Genomic DNA, 17,571 nt, shown 5'->3' with positions numbered 1-17,571 from the left:
TAATGTTGCTTGGCTTTATTCCTCAGCTTAGATGTTGAAATACAGGCAATAAAGAGTGCAGCAGTATAGTACAGTATATAATAATAAACATTACTAGCAGGCCTAGAATTAAGCCAAACTTTCCTCATATATTTTACTCCAATTTATTGGATAGTGATCATTATCATTACCGTTTTATAGGAGAGGGATCAAGTCCAGAGAAGTTAAGAAACTTGCACTTGGTCAACCAGCTACTAACTGATGGCGCAGAACTAGATTCAAATCCACACAAGTTGACCCCGGGGGCATCCGTGCTCCTCCCTGTCCCCTTGGGGAGGAGGGCTTAATTGCATGTGCCTATAGCTCTCTTTTGGAGACCTGTTGTTGTTGTCATTGGGGTCTGTGGTGTTCTCTTCTACCAGTGCTGTCTGTAGCCTGCACGACGAGATGCTGTCTTCCGAATTGTGCAAGAATAAACCGAGCCACCCTGACAATAGAAGCATTTTCCAGACCACTACCCGAGTAGAAATAGTCACCCTCCCCGCCCCTCTTATTACAAGCCTTAGCTTGATTTGGAAACTCTGGACACACAGACAAGAAGACACACACACACATACACACACACACACACACCCGACACAGGCACACACAGGCACATACACATACACTGACACAGGCATTCACACACTGACACAGGCACATACACACACCCCAACACAGGCACACACACATACTAACACAGGCACTCACACACAGACACAGGCACACACACATATACATACACTGACACAGGCACACATACACCCTGACACAGGCGCTCACACACCCCAACACAGGCACACACACACACACATACACTGACACAGGCGCTCACACACAGACACAGATGCACACACATACCCCGACACAGGCACACACACAAACACACCCCGACACAGGCGCGCGCGCGCACACACACACACAGGCGCACATACACACACAGGCACACACACCTTCACAGGCGCACACACACACACACACACACACACGCACATGCACTCACGCAGAGTAGAGAAAGCGGCGGGGCGCCCCCTCCCGCGTCCGGGCGCAGCTGTCCGTGCCTCCCCCGCGCCCCGCCGCCCGCATTCCAACTCTCTGAGGTCACGAGCCGCCGCCTCCCGATCCCCGCCGCCCCGCCCCGCTCCGCCCCGCCTGGCTGGGGGAGGAACCCCGGGCCCCGCCGCCCGGCCCGCGCGTCCCCGGCCGCCCCGCGGGCTCCTCTGTGGCCCGCACTGCAGTCGGCCCCTCCGATCGATCCGGTGCCGTGGCAGGCCTCGCCGGAGGGAATGGTCCGCCGGCAGCGCTCGGGGACACAGGAAGTGAGACGCGCGAGCCCCATGAGCGGGCGCGGGTGCGGGCGCGGGGGCCGCGCGCTGGCGCCCGGGGAGGCGGGCCGCTGAGCGCTGCGCGGCCCCGAGGACGCGGGAGCCGCAGCAGGTGAGCGCGCGGGCCTGGGCCGCGGGAGAAGCGGGGCGGGGACCCCGGGGCCCCGCCGGACGGGTGGCGGCGCCGGGACCCCGGCTGGAGCGAAACAAAGAGCCCAGTCTGGCTTCCCTCCCCAGGTGCGCGCCGATCTCCTGGAGTAATTTCTAAAAAGGGTCCCGCCGCCCCCTGCACTCCCCGGCGGATGGCCGCGGCCTCGCTGGGCACCGGGGCATACTTGTGCTCCGCGGAGTACGTGCGGCGTGGGGCTGGCCGGAGAGCTGGCGAGAGCGGGGCGTGGGGAAGGGCTGGCACGCACGCCTCGTTTCCTTTTCTTGGAGGAAAGCCTGGTTACTTTGAGGTTGGGGCGGGGGACGAAAAATTTGCAGACTTGGACTTGTGATTTCTGCAAATCCTGATTCGGGTGCTCGTGCCTGGGCAGGCATGCCTGTCCTTTTTCTTTCTTTCTTTCTTTTTTCCCATGCGGAGACAGTCTTATATTAGCGTGTGCTGGAAAACACATTCAGAACATTCGGGGACTCCTACTAGCAATCGCTACTGTATGTCTAAAGGTTGCTGCTAGCATGCTTTTTTTTTTTTAAAGTCTGGAATATGACAGTACTTTTACTCTGAAAGTGATCTGTTTTGTTTCTAGGACATCTTTATTGTAGAGGTGGTTTCACACAAATGTTTGCTTTTGGGAACTGTAGGTTTGATTTAACGGAAAAAGAGACTCTTAAAAAAGGCCCTGTTTTCCTATAAGTGGCTATTTATGTTAAAGTGCCATTGGCAAATGACACGTGGTGAGGACTTTAGTTGGGGGGAGGGAGTGAACTGCTAGATAACAGTATATTTGAGAGAGTGGAAGGAGATCTGGAGAGAAAAATGGAATTCATAAATAGAGTGCTTTTTGGAAACTTGCACGAATGCAAAATTTAATACGGTTTTCTTTCTCAATCAACAAAATGGTTTTGTAGAGAAATTATTTCCTGCCTTTTTATTTCAAAAGCTACTTATGAGTTATTCCTGTTAGTAGTTAAATTATAATCCCAGATCCAATTACCTTTCAAGCTATTGCATATTTTATACCGGAAGCAGTCCCCCAAAAGCGTGCTTACCACACCTAGTTTTATTATATCCAAACATTCATGAGTTTATGACATCATTTGGTAGCAGATACTGTACAGATCTGAAAGTTAAGATGTGTAGGTCAATGGTAAAAAGCAAATCATCCTTCAGAATACATCTTGGAAAAATGAACTTCCTCTCCAACTCTTTCATTCATTTTAAAATCTACCAAAGTAAAAGATCAAACATTGGCTTTTCCTTATCCCTCATTGTGTAAAACATTTCAGATCTCAGGGACAACTGGAAGTTTTACTCCAACTCCGTTTAATCAGACCTTAAGTTAATAATTAGGTTCCACAGTCTCGTGTCTATTGTGTTGAAAGCATAGTTCTATCCTTGTAGTGAAGAAACTATTATATTCAAACAGCCCCTACATCAAATCTGTACTTGGTTGCATACACTATGTATGGTCTCTTCATCAACACGACTTATTGGTAGTTTTGATACCATAATTGTACATAAGCGTGGCATCTACCACTTTACCTTATGAAAGGTTATTCAGTGTGCACGAGATGTGTATATTATCTTTTACAATTACAACGATACTCTCAGGCAGTCTTCTGGTGAAAAGTTTATTACTTAAGATCCTTAAGTGTGCCTTTTTCCCCATGTGTTTATAATCCTGAAACAAGCTAGGAGCACTGAAAATTACCATAGGTATAGGCTGTCTTTTTATAGTATTTGTTTTCTATTTCCCTCATTTGTAGAGTGCTTTTACCCCACTGAAGCACCCCCTAAACGTTAACACTGTTTTAGGTGGTCATAGCCCCTGTCCCCCCTCCTTTTATTTATAACTTTTTGTTTATCCTTCTGGGGAAAACCAGAGCTCGAAAACACGGAAACCAGAACACAGGCAACCAAAACCCAGAAAGTAAACCGTCGCGGTCGGGCTAGGGTTAGAGATACAGCTCTGTGGGTAATTATAGCCTGCTTGTAATCTCCTTAAGGACAGCCACAGCTTAGGGTTGGTCTTAGATTTCTCCAGATGCTCATCAGGCTCCCGCTCAGAGCCGGCCGTACACATTTGTGGGTGGAATTTCAAAAGGTGAAGTTTGGCAAAGCCTAGGCTAATCGCTAAACCTATTATTATTATTATTATTATTATTATTATTATTATTATTATTATTATTATTATTTCCTTCTAGCTCAGACCATACCCCGAGCCCCGAGCTCTCCCATCTCCTCAGGGGTCTGAGCCGCAGTCAGGACGGACTGGGAGTGAGGGAGTAATCTGGGGCCCGGGTCGGGGCCGCCCGGCGGGGTGGGGGGTGGGTTCGGATCCGCACCCCCGGCCGCAGTGCAGCCCCGCGGGGATGGCAGGGGTGGTGAGCGCGTCTGGCGAGGGCGGCGGGGGTCCTGTCGACTCCTCTGGGGGAGTCGTCTCCCGTCGCTCCGCAGGTTGCCCTCGGGCCGGTGTGGCACCCGGGGTGCTGGGACTCCACATCCGGCGTCCAGCCGCGAGCCCAGCCCCGCGGACCGCCCGTCGGGCTCCGGCCGGCGAACCCTCGAAAGGCGCCCTCCGGGAGCCGGGAGCCCGGTCCTACCCCACTGCGCGTCCGTCCGGAAACGCGGCGGCCGGCCGAGCGTTCCGGGGCTTCCAGGCGACTGGCTGGCCTGCTTGACCACAGGCCAGAGCCGCGGCTGGGCTTCCTGGGCTTGCAGAACCCAGTCGTCCCTTCTGGAACCCAGGATGATGTTTCAGGCTTCCCTTACCCTTTTTAGGTCAGCACCGATGTCCTGCCAGGGAGATGGGGGGGCTGGGGGCAGGCCTCCTGGTCTGGTTTTTTTAAGAACTGCTTTAAGAGCTCCTATGATTTGTTTGTAAACTGATCATGCTGGTGACATAAAATAGTTATCAACTAGGATATTTTATTTTTCCTTTTGCAAATGCACTTCGCCTCCTTTTGAACCCCACAGCTGCATGGCTAGGTTGGATTGTTCCTTTCTCCTTTTGCAATTGATTGTCTTAAAGGGACAGGAATTGGAACCTCCGCTGGGAGTGGGGTGTGGGGTGTGGGACGGTGTTTTGCACTTACATCACCTCCAGAGTAAAGAACTTTGACATTTGGAGTTTTAGGGAGCTCAACAGACTTACCTCTCAACACCCCATCCAAAACAGGAAGATGACCACTAATGCTACCTACTAAATTTGGGATTACAGTCATGCAGGGCATTATCTCATTTAATCCTGACAATAGCCACAGGCTGTTATCACTATTTGTGGGCACAGTGAGGGGTGGAGTCTGATCCCAGAGCCCAACCCTCAGCTGCGATGATAAACTTCCCCAGTAGCTGTTTTAACTATCAGAGAGGCAGAGCTCCACAGATGGTCATTTCAAAGCCTAGTCCCAAGTTGGTGTGGTTGATTTAACATGTTCTTCTTTCCTCAGCGCTGGACTGGTTGTGCTTTTCTCATGGTCTTTGGCGACTTCGTTGTTTTTTAATGGCTGCAGCGGCTGCTGGGTGATCTGGGAGACTGGACTGCAGTTCTTCTGGACGGGACAAGGTCACTTTGTGCCAGCCTCATCCTCACTGGACCAGTGTTGGGGGCCTCTTCCCTCATTGCCTGTCCACGATTGAAGGGAGAAGATGCCTCTGCCTTTTGGATTGAAATTGAAGCGCACTCGGCGCTACACAGTGTCCAGCAAGAGCTGCTTGGTTGCCCGGATCCAGCTGCTTGATAATGAATTTGTGGAGTTTACGTTGTCAGTGGAGAGCACTGGCCAGGAGAGCCTTGAAGCTGTGGCCCAGAGACTGGAGTTGAGGGAGGTAAGCTACAAAAGAGGCTGCAGGTTGTTGCCGTTTCTTGCCCCTCAAGCACACGCTGACTGTAATGTGCCAGTTGAGCCTGCCAGCATTCATCTACCAATGAAAGAAGGGACCGGAGCAAAAAAAAAGATAAAGCCACCAGAAAACCTTGCCTAAGGTTGTGCTTCTACAAGAAACAGCAGTCCTTTTGAACATGCTATGTCCCACCTTCCCCCTCAAAAAATGTCACCAGGAATCAAAGTTGAATGCATTTTGGGTTACCCAAGTCCTTCCCTCCTTCCTCTTTCTGCTGGTCTGTCTTTCTTGTGCTGGTCCTGGGACTAGAACTTTGACCCTTTAGCTTTTGTTCTCAAAGCTAGCACTCTCGTCACTAGAATCACAGCTTCACTCTGTTTGATGGTTGACTTGGAGATGAGAGTCTTACAGACTTTTCTACTGGTCTGTCCTTGAACTGTGATCCTCAGATCTCAGTCCCAAGTTGTTATTTTTCTATTACAATCCCAGGTCATATCCTCTTGATCATTAGTAGTTTACTGACTTCATTCATTCAGTAGTCATTGAATGCTGACTGTTCCACAGACCAAGATTCTAGACATGCTGTCTGGTTTCCTCACCAACGAATTGTGTAACCCTAGGTCAGTTATTCACGTGGTTCAGATGAGGATAACAGCAGTGCCCACTTCTTGGAGTAGTTGTGTGATTTAATATGCATGTAAAGCCATAACCCTAATAACTAGTTTGTTATAATAATCACAGGAAGTTTTACTCTGGGAAGCCCCTCATCTACTAGGAAGGAAACTTTAGAGTCTTGACTTTACATAGCCACATAATGTCCTAAATGTAAAGGCTATGCAAACTCCATAACGGAAGGGTTTTAATTAAACCTAGGACCCTCTCTGTGTTTTGTTGTCTGGCTCTGGGGTAAGACAAAGAAGGAGAAACTGGTTATTCCACTTGATTTCCGATGCTATATTCCCAACTAGAAATCCCACATTCACATTAAGAATACTAATACATCATCAGGAATAAAGCTGGGTACCACTGGCTCATGCCTATAATCTTAGTTACTCAGGAAGCTGAGATTTGAGGATCACGGTTTGCAGACGGCCTGGACAGGAAAGTCTGTGAGACTCTTCTCTCCAGTTAACCACCAAAAAGCTCAGGGACAGCATGTATGTCTATATGTGCCTGCCTGTCTCCAGTTTGTAGCAGGACTTCTTTGGGTCCACAAGTTTCAGTTTGTTTGTGTAACTTAGAAAAGTATTCTGGCCATGAGAATGTTCCAGATTGTCTTCTCATGATGTTGTAGGCAGGACCTGAGTTCAAGCCCCAGAGCAGGGGTGCCTATACACACACACACACACACACACACACACACACACACACACACACACTCACTCACACTCACCTACACAAAGAATAGAGCAGCTTGGCCCCTAGACAAATCAGTCAGTCAGTCAGTCAGTCTGCCTGTCTATCTATCTATATCATATATAGATAGTGATTTATATATAACTGTATGTATATATGGTGTGTGTGTGTGTGTGTGTGTGTATGTGCTGGTCCTGGGGCTTGAACTCAAGGTCTGGTGCTATCCCTTAGCTTTTTAGCTCAAGGCTAGTTCTCCATCACAGGAGCCTCAGCTCTGCTTTAAGCCTTATGTTGCTTAGTTGGAGATAAGAATCTCCCAGACTTTTCTGCTCAGTCTAGCTTTGACTCTGATCCTCAGATCTCAGCCTCTTGAGTAGCTAGACTAACAAGAGTGAGTCAATCAGTACCTTGCTGATTCTTTCTTTCTTTCTCTCTCTCTCTCTTTCTTTCTTTCTTTCTTTCTTTCTTTCTTTCTTTCTTTCTTTCTTTCTTTTTTTTCCATTCCTGGGCTTGAGCTTGGCCTGAGCACTGTCCTTGGACTTTCTCAAGGCTAGAGCTCTACCACTTTAGCCTCAGCACCACTTTGACTTTTTTTTCCCCTATGTATGTGGTAACGAGGAATCAAACCGTGTCTTTGTGCATGTTAGGCAAATACTTTACCACTAGGCCAAACTCCCGGCCCCTTGCTGATCATTTCTTATTGCAGAACCATTGGTGCCAAATACATAGGTGTTAGAAGCTTACCTTAGAGTTGGTGGTAGGGCTGGGAGTTTGGCCTAGTGCTCGCCTATCATGCAGAAAGCTCTGGGTTCCATTTTTCAATACCACATACACAGGAAAAGCCGAAGTGATGATGCTGTGGCTCAAATGGCAAGCACTAGCCTTGAGCAAAAGTGTCCAAGGACAGTGCCCAGGCCCTGAGATCAAGCCCTAGGACTGGGGGTTGGGAAAAAGAGTTGGTGATAGTGAGGAGACTGTCGTGGTGCATAGTGGGATAGGGGAAGGAGGGTAGGGAGGGGGCTGGGAAAGCTTCCCTGGGAAAGTGTTGTTAGAGCTGTGTATGACCTAGAGTGTGGGCTAGGTAGACCTCCTGGGCTGCAAAAGATTTCCAGTATAAGGGAACAACGGCGTTTTGTGAAAGGATTTGAACTTAACCTGCTAAATATGGGGAAAGCAGTGAAAAAGTTTTAAACAGCAGGCATGTCACCTAGAATTGGATGGGGATAAGGGGAAATAGTGGCTATTTAGGACCAGACCTGCCTTTTAGGTATTGTGGAGGAATTAGCAAGGAGGGGGGGGGTCTAATTGAAATGGTAGGGGCTGGAATTGGGGGAAGGAAACATAAATAAAAGAGTGGAGTTCAGTTTTGGAAGTAAATGCCAACTTCGAGGTTGAGATGTTGAACAGATAGGTGCTCAGGCAGGAGATCTAAACTGAAGGGAAGAGACCTGGAAATCAGCAGCTTAGCTGAGTTGCCCAGGTGCGGGAAGTGAGGGGATGAGGGAAGAAAAAAGATGGAACAGACTGGTTGCAGTTGAATAGAGAAGAGTCCAGTGTAGAGGAAAAGAACATAAAGAACATAAACCAGGACATTATGGCTGTTTACTTCTTTTTCCTCCCCTCCTCCTCCTCCTCCCCCTCCCCCCCTCCTCCTCCTCCTCTTCCTCCTCCTCCTCCTCCTCTTCTTCTTCCTCCTGTGTTTACTTCTTTGTCCCTCTCCCTCCTCCTCCTCCTCCTCCTCCTCCTCCTCCTCCTCCTCCTCCTCCTCCTCCTCCTCCCCTTCCCATCTTCCTCCAGTTGCTCTTTTTTCCCCAATTTTAGTTTTTTTTTTTTTTTCTAGAAATTTTATCCAGTGGTACCAGGTCTGCCTACAGTCCCCACAAGGAATCAGCTTCCTTAGGAAGTATGGTGTATTTATTTTTGCACCACAGCATGAAATGTGCCCAATAAATTCAGGCTGGACTGAGTCCATTGGCATTTCTTTCCTTCTGGTCAAGAAATCCAGGGAAATGTCATCTCCTGTTAGATGCCATCAGTCTTAGGGAATAAGTTGCTGTGGGTAGGTTAAAGAGGTTTGTTGTTGTTGTTTGTTTTAAATTTTCTGTTGTTGTTGCTGTTGTTTTTGAGGCAGGGTGTCATTGCTATGCAGTCTGTCCATAAACTCTTGCTCTTCTGCCTTTTCCTCTGGAGTTCTGTGATTACCAGTGGGAGCCACCACATCCAAGCCATTGTTATTATTTGTTTGCGATTTCTGTGCCCACTTTTCAGTGACTGAAAAGTGTCCGTTGTGGGGTTTGAACTCTGGGTCTGGGCGCTGTCCCTGAGTTCTTCAGCTCAAGGCTGTCACTCTGCCACTTGAGCCATAGCACCACTTCCCGTCTTCTGATGGTTAATTGGAAGTCTCACAGACTTGTGCCGGGCTGGCTTTGAACCACAGTCCTCAGATCTCAGCCTCCTGAATAGCTAGAAATATAGGCATGAGCTACTAGTACCTGGCTTTTATAGCATATTCTTGTAACAGTAATTGTTTTTCCATTAATGTACAGGATGCATGCTTTTTATAGCATGTTTTTATAGTGAGCACTGGTAATCATATTTCCTACACATTGTTAAATTGTTTAAATTTTAGTATGCCATCTAATTTAGTAGCCATTTTTGAACCACTGTTTCCATGTGAGCTGAAAAAAAAGTTAATGAGTATCATAACACTAACCATTCCCTTTGAAAACAGACCTGCAGTACAGTTTAAGTTGATTTAGTAAGGTTTAAGGCTTTTTGAAGTGGAGCTGTTTGTTTGCATCTATCTAGCTTCAATGTAAACCCTACAATTAAAAAAACTGTCAGAGTTTAAGGTTGTGTGTGTGTGTGTGTGTGTGTGTGTGTGTGTGTGTGTGTATATAGCATGCCTTTTTGAGAATTCTTCTTCATTAGGATTATAATTACATTGTTAGGCTATCATAGATTTCAATAAAACTATTTTCTTGCATACCCTGCTATTCTTTGATTCTTTTTTTTTTTTTCTTCCTTCCTTTTTTTTTGTGGGTCATGGGGCTAGAAGTTAACCTGGGAACTGTCCCTGAGCTCTTCAGCTCAAGGCTACCACTCTACTCTTGAGCCAAGCCCCACTTCCCATTTTCTAGAGCTTAATTGGAGATAAGAGTCTCTGGTCTGTCCTTTTGTGCCCCAGCTGGCTTTGAACTTTGATCCTCAGATCTCAGCTTCTTGAGTAGCTAGGATTATAGCTATGAGTCACTGTGCCTGGCTCTTTTTTTTTTTTTTTTTTTTTAAGAATGGGACTTTATGCTTGTCTAGCATGCACAAAGACCCAGGTTCAATTCCCTGGTACCACATACATGGAAAAAAGCCGGAAGTAGTGCTGAGGCTCAAGTGGTAGAGCTCTGGCCTTGAGAAAGTCCAAGGACAGTGCTCCGGCTCTGAGTTCAAGGCCATGACTGGCAAAAAAATAAAATAAAGATGATTTAAAAAAAAAAAAAAAGAATGGGACTTTAACTAGGGGCCTGGGCTCTGTCCCTTAGCTTTTTTGCTCAAGGCTAGTGCTCTACCACTTATAGCCACAGAGCCACGTCTGGTTTTCTGGTGGTTAATTGGAGATAGGGTCTCATGGGCTGGCTTTGAATTGTGACCCTTAGATCTCAGCCTCCTAAGTAGCCACAATTATGAGGTGTGAGCCACTGATGCCTGGAAAGGTTTGTTTTCTTTTGTTTTGTTTTGGTGAATACGTTTATAATCTAAATCTTTGCTTGTGTGCATGTTGTCTGTGTATATGCACGAGCATGTGTGTCTTGAACTTAGGTCCTTATGTGCTTGCTCAGTTGTTTGGCTAGTGGCTGGCATTCTACTTACTTGAGCCCTACATCTCTTTCTGGTTTTTTGCCACTTCCACTTTTGGCTTTTTGCTGGTTAATTGAAGATAAGAGTCTCAAATATGTCTACCTTGACTGGCAGATCCTCAGTCCTTAAAGCTTAGTCACATTAGAAGCTAGAATTAGAGGTGTGAACAGTTGAAGCTAAATTTACAAGGAAATTTCCTTTACTTGTTTGTCCATTAGGGGAGGTTTTCATTGTTGATTCCATATATGGCTTACATTGATTAGTAGAGTTTGGAAGGTGAGTTAAAAGTCATCCCTAGTCAGGTGGTTGGTGAGGTTGGTGGGCTTGCCTGTAATCCTAGCTACTCAGAAGGCTGAGATATGAGGATCAAGGTTCAAAGCCAGACTGGGCACAAAAGGACCTGAGACTCTTATCTCCAATTAATCTCTAGAAAACAGGAAGTGGAGCTTGGCTCAAGGTAGGATGGCAGCCTTCAGCTGAAGAGCTCAGGGACAGCCCCCAGGCAGAGTTCAAGCCCCATGATCCCCCCAAAAAACAAAACAAAACAAAAGTCATCCCTAGAATGGCTATTTATCTATTTATCTTTTTAGAAGGTAGATATTGTAGCAAAATTTTCCCATGTTTTTTGTTACAGGCTTTGGATATTTGATTAGCCTGTAACTAAATTATTAGTATATCTCCAGAAAATATACTGTAAATTGTAGTAGTAGTGAATTACACACATGAAGGTTTTGCTTTTGAACTTGGTAAGCTGCTTTGGAATAGGACTCTTGTTCTCTAGTGTTAGCGCAGACTTGGCTAAACAAATATCCTCTTAACTTAAACTCAACATTTGCAGTGATAAGCATGGATTGCCTTTATTTGCCCTACAATTTTATTTCCGGGAAAGAATTTTTTTTTACTGTTTCCAAAGGTTTGTATATTGGTATAAAGCTCTCTTTTTTTTTTTTTTTTGCGGGGGGGGGGGGGTTGGGGGGTTGGGGGGTTGGGGACATTATGGGGCTTGAACTCTGGGCCTGAACACTGACCCTGAGCTCTTCAGTTTAAGGCTCCCATTCTACCCCTACCCCTGGGCCTGGGTGTTGTCCCTGAGCTCTTCAGCTCAAGTTTACCACCCTACCCCTTGAGCCACAGTCCTACTTCCAATTTCTAGGGATTAATTGGAGATAAGAGTCTGACATTCTTTAGTGCCTGGGTTGACTTTGAACCTTAATCCTCAGATCTCAGCCTCCTGAGGGGCTAGGATTACAGGAGTGAGCCATCATACCCAGCCAAAGCACTCTAGCACTTTTTTCCTTCTTTTCCACCCTCATTCCTTCTCTCCCCTCTTCTCTTTTCATTTCTTCTTCTCTTCAGGGTTGGCTATGTAGCCCAGGCTGGCCTCTAACTTCAGATCCTCCTGCCTCTGCCTCCCTTTAGTCTTTTCTTTTTCCTTTTGTTGTTTTTCTGAATCATTTAAGAAGGGATATGCTTTTAGCAGCTGCTCAGGAATTATTGCCATGTCAAGGCAGGGGCCAGCTCCCTACCCCTTGAAACAGTTCTCTGCGGGCCAATGGGAGCGGTTTTGCCCAAGGTTGATTAATTGGAATAAGTAGCGTGTTAGGTATTTCAAATATCCACTGACCTTATCTTGCTGTTACCTGAGTAGACCTCAGGAATTTCATGGGTATTTCCTTCTGTCTTGGCTGGTTTCTCTTGGACTCTAAAAATAACTGAAATATGTGTAAGGGAGAAATATATTAAACTGTAAATGATTTTTTCCTTTTTAATCTTTTGAGCTGCATAGTTAGTAATTCAGATAACTTATCATATTAATAATATTGAAGTATAGACAGGATTAATGTCTTATTTATTTATTTATTTATTTGTTTTTGCCAGTCTTGGGACATGAACTCAGGGCCTGAGCACTGTCCTTGGGCTTTTCAAGGCTAGGGCTCTACCACTTGAGCCACAGCACCACGTCTGGCTTTTTCTATGTATGTGGTACTGAGGAATAAAACCCCTGTCTTTGTGCATGTTAGGCAAGCACTCTACCATTAGACCAAACTCCCAGCCCACTAATAAGTCTTTTAAATTAAAGTTATTCTACCTTCTGAAAGAACTGTAACACTGGATTGACCTTTGCATATAAATAATCCTTAGCTATGAATGCTCAGAGGATTTTCTTTACTTTTACATTTCTGTTGCTTTTTCTTTTTTTGCTAGTCATGGGGCTTGAACTCAGGGCCTGAGCACTGTCCTCACTGTCCTTGGGCTTTTCTCAAGGCTAGCACTCTGCCACTTGAGCCACAGCACCATTTCCAGCTTTTTCTATGTATGTGGTACCGAGGAATCGAACCTGTCTTTGTGCATGCTAGGCAAGCACTCTACCACTAGGCCAAATTCCTGGCTCCTCTGTTGCTTTTTTTCACATTAATTTCACTACCAAATGGAATTAAGCCTGGATCTGTTTTTGTTTTAGGCTTGGGTAGGTTTATGAGTTGAGCTCCAAAGGTGTTTTTGGGGTGCTCTCTTTGAGTTTTGTCATTGTCCTTCGTATATGGTATGTGGTTTCAGATTCCATTCCTTTTTATTTTTGTTTTTGTGTCTCTACTGGTGTTTAAACTCAGGGCCGAGGCCCTGTTCCTGAGTCTGCCCTTTTTCTCCCCGACACTGTCACTGTACACTTGAGTCATAGTGACTTTCCTGTCCGATTAACTTCTAAGCAGGATCCTCAGATCTCAGCCTCCTCCTGAGTAGCCACCAGTGCCAGGCCTCTTATTTTGTTGTACCCGAATTCCTAGAACCCCGAAAAGACCACCAGAGGCCACAGTCAAAGCTAAAAAGTTTTATTTACGAGTCTAGACTTGGGCCTCCACGTACCCGGAGCCGGCAACGCTGAGAGGCCCCGAGCAAGGATTTTACACAGCCTTTATAGGGGAATTACAATTACCTGATTGGCTAAACCACTGGTGGAATCAGAGCTCAGGTGTCTAACCACTGAGCACCAAGCTGTTGCCACCTGGGGTTCAAGTACATGGGCCCTAAGCAAGGGGGAAGGGGGTCATTCCCAGAACATGGGACAATCTTGTCACAACAATTTCATCTATTTTTCGCAAACAGATTAGGTATGATTTTCCATTTTAAAATAAAGGCACTGAAGTTGTGAAAAGTTTAGGTGGTTTGTGCAAGATCACAGAACTAATAAATAAAACAGCTTAAATGTATCCAGGTACTAGTTGTTTATTTCTGTAATCCTAATTACCAAGGACTATGACTCAAAGCTCATCTGGGACAAAAAGTTGAAGAGACCTAGCCTTTTCTCAGCCACTATCAGCACAGTGGCGTGTCTGTGTTGTCCTAAGCTGTGGGGGAAGCTGGGATTGGGAGGATCAGGATTCCAGATCAGCCAGGCAGAAAAGTTTTTGAGACTCCATCTTCATGGAGGGAAGATGTACTAAAGTGGAGGGCGCTTGTGGCTCCCATGGTAACAGGAAGTCTAAAGTAGGTGGGGAGGGGGAAGGATCAGGTACATGCTTGGGTGGGAAGTATGAGATCTTATCTCAAAAATAACTAGCAAGAATCTGGGCTGAAGATATAATGGTGGCAATTGTAATTAAGCCTTGAGTTCAGACCTCAGTACTACAATTGATTTTATTTGGAAGGAGAAGGACAACACTGGAATTGAACTCAGAAACTTACCCTTGGTAGGATGGCATTCACTCTGTCACCACAATTTTTGCCTTGGCTATTCTAAGGATATGGTCTCATGGTTCAACCTTGGACTGTGATCCTTCCTATCTTTTCTTCTCTCATAGCTGAGATTACAGGAGTGAACAGCTGGAGTTGCCAGCTGGGGTCATAGGTGTGGGCCACTTGTGCCTGGCCCCATCCTGTATGTTTTAATCAACTGATAAGATAGCCAGAGGCCATTTAAACTTTGACTTAGACTATTCTAGAAGAAACTTATTTATTTCACAACTCCTATATGAAAACAGCATGTGGTAGAAATTATTTAGTTGTCTAGGATTCATGCTGTAGTAGTAGATAACCTAAAAAGTTTAAATTGCTGAGTAGGGCAGAGTAATTGTGTTATTTTGAATAAATTTTAACTAGGCAGGCTAAAACAACATACCAACTAATCTCGTGCTTGACAACTGAAGCTGGTATGCCTGTGTACTTGTACCCCCTTTCTGCCCTCCTTCCCTCTTTCCTGTTTTTTTCTCTCTCCAGAATGCAGGTGATTTTTTTTTTTTCCTTCCCTTGCTGGATTAGAATGGATCTGCCTAATTTTTTTTATAAATCCAACAGCTACTTGTCTTGCCTCATTCATGTTGTTTAGGTTTGAATCACTTTGTATGATTTAACTTTGCACAATTTAACTTTGTATGGTTAAATTTAAGCTGCACTTTGCAAAGTAGGATTTTGGAAGCAATAAGATGGAGTTAATTTATTAAATTGTCATTATAAAAGTGATGTACAGAGGTACATAAATCAGGTAATAAGTACATTTCTTTTTGCACATTGTCATCCCTTGTCTCACTCTCTCTCAGTTTTTCCCTCCCATTCTCACCCATATGTTGTATAGTTCATTTTCCACATAGCATCTGGTGAGTATTACTGCTGCATTTTTTTCACCCTGTGGCCCTCCATTTCTGTGCCTCCCTTTATCCTCAAAAACAGATAAATGAACAAACAAGACAAAAAAGAAAACAAAAAGAGCAAAAAGAAAAAAAAAATCTCCTGTTTCTATTTCCTGGAGTTTATTTTGATAAATATTATTTTCTATGATCAGATACACATACACATTATGCTCTGTGTTTCTTTCCAAAGTGTGTTTGTACTTGGTCTTACTGTGTATGAATGCCTAGAGTCCTATACAATTTATCATGTCCTAGTGTATTTTAGATGTAGTATTTGCAGATGAGAGAAAATGTGCACTGCTTGTGTCTTTGAGCTTGGCTTACCCCATTTAATATGATTTGTTGTAGGTCTATCTATTTCCCTGAAAATGACACAATATTTTTCTTCCTAATGGTTGTGTAAAATTTCATTGTGTACTAGAACTGCAGTTTTGGGATCCATTCATCTATTGTAGGGCATCTGGATTGTTTCTATATATTGGCTATTGGAAATAGTACAGCAATGAACATGATTGCGGAAGTATTTTTACAGTATCCCAACTTGTAATGTTCTGGGTAGATAGCCAGAAGTGGAAGATTAGTTGAATGTGGGTTCAGATCTCTGAAGAATGACTGTTTACTGGGTAATAGTACCAAGTACCAAGAAGAATTTGGTCTTTATATAGGCCAGTTGTGTGTGAGATTTACTTGGTGAGATTTCCCCTCCTGCCATCTTGGTGATGGAACAGGGCCTGCCTTACACTTGCTTAACTGACAACTCTATTATTATTATTTATTTATTTATTTATTTTTAGTGTGGGATTTCTTTAGCACTTTCCCGATCTCCTTTTCCTCACTGAAAGTAGTTGAATGGAATAATATGCCAGAGAGAAAAATGGATCTGACAGAAATGACTAGAAGAGGTCTTATTGTTAAGATGATTAAATTTGGAGAAGTAAGACCATTACCATAACATTACTTCTTTTCTTTCTGATGTATACAAAACAACCTTCATTCTCATTCACTTGTTTTTGTCTTCCCTGGTAATGTTTAGACAAGTACAAATTTGACTTCTTTTTGTTTTTACGGCTGGCACATCTTTTGAAGTCAAATTTATGTGGAAGACTTTATAATTTTACATTCCAGTATAATAGCAAAGACAAAATTGGATGCAGCCTTTGCTCTATACTGCATTCAGTACCATCAGTGCCCAGGCGTGAGGCCCACACCTAGTGCCATGCTAGGAATGGCCCACATGTAGTATCCAGAGGCCCTTGTTTGGCCCTCTGGCTTCAGCCACACACCATTCTCCATTCTTCTAAAAAAGAAGCAATCCTTCTGTTCCTAGTTTCAATTATTTTATTTCAAGAGGAATGAAAAGTTACCAAAGCTAAATACATGTAAGCACTAAATTTCCTCTGCTAAAGAAAATATAGCCGGGCATCAGTGGCTCACACCTATAATCCAACAACACAGGAGGCTGAGATCTGAGAATAGTGGTTCAAAGCCAACCTGGGCAGGAGAGTCCTCATGAGACACTTATCTCAAAAACTGGACGTGGAATTGTGGCTTCAAGTGATAGAATGTTGGCCTTGAGCAAAAGTACTCAGGGACAGGGCTCAGGCTCTGAGTTCAAACCCCACAACTGACCAGAAAAAAAAAATGTAATTTTACACAGTTTCAGAAGAGTTGAAAGCTGTGATAAGATCTCACATTACTTGAGCCCCCCCCCCTTTTTTTTTTTTGCACCAGTCCTGGGCTTGAGCTCAGGACCTGAGCACTGTCCTTGGACTTTCTCAAGGCTAGAGCTCTACCACTTGAGCCTCAGCACCACTTCTGGCTTTTTTTTGTGTGTATGTGGTACCAAGGAATCAAACCCGGGTCTTCATGCATGCTAGGCAAGCACTTTAACCACTAGGCCAAACTCCCGGCCCCTACTTGAGCCCTTTTAACATGAGACATTTTTTCAAGTGCTTAAAGGGTTTTTGATTATTCTAAAACTTAATAATCATATTAGTGACACAAACTCTTACTCATCTTCATTTATAGATAGGTAAATTAAATACAAAGATTCTGTAACTTGCTGCTGGCTATGTAGTAGAAACAACATCCGAAATTGTTCTTCTAGTTCATTGTCTGTCTGTCTGTCTGTCTGTCTGTCTGTCTGTCTGTCGTTCTCCCACTGGTGCTGGTCCTGAGGCTTAAATTTAGGGCATGGACACTATCCTTTACCTTTTTAGCTTAACCTGGTACTCTACCACTTGAACCACATACCTGCTTTAGTCTTTTGCTGGTTAGTTGGAGATAAGAGTTTCATTGACTTTTCTGCTTGGATTGGCTTTATTTTATTTTATTTTATTTTTGCCAGTCCTGGGCTTGAGCTCAGGGTCTGAGCACTGTCCTTGGACTT

At 44.7% G+C, this 17,571-nt stretch overlaps 1 protein-coding gene across 1 annotated transcript in view; it reads left to right on the top strand.

Moving 5' to 3' along the window:
- The first annotated feature begins 1,223 nt into the window (after positions 1-1,223).
- The window catches only part of Ptpn21 (protein tyrosine phosphatase non-receptor type 21), a 61,706-nt gene continuing 45,358 nt past the window's right edge, over positions 1,224-17,571 (top strand). Inside the window, exons 1-2 of the mRNA XM_090344673.1 lie at positions 1,224-1,455; positions 4,959-5,337. Coding sequence (XP_090200799.1) covers positions 5,158-5,337 — 180 coding nt within the window. The 5' untranslated portion in view covers positions 1,224-1,455; positions 4,959-5,157. The remainder of the gene's footprint in view (positions 1,456-4,958; positions 5,338-17,571) is intronic.

This window comes from Megascapheus bottae, chromosome 14, assembly GCF_031878675.1.
Source record: "Megascapheus bottae isolate mThoBot1 chromosome 14, mThoBot2.hap1, whole genome shotgun sequence".
Classification (NCBI taxonomy): Eukaryota; Metazoa; Chordata; class Mammalia; order Rodentia; family Geomyidae; genus Megascapheus; species Megascapheus bottae.
The sequence above is the reverse complement of the archived record's forward strand: the minus strand, read 5'-3'. Positions and strand labels throughout refer to the sequence as shown.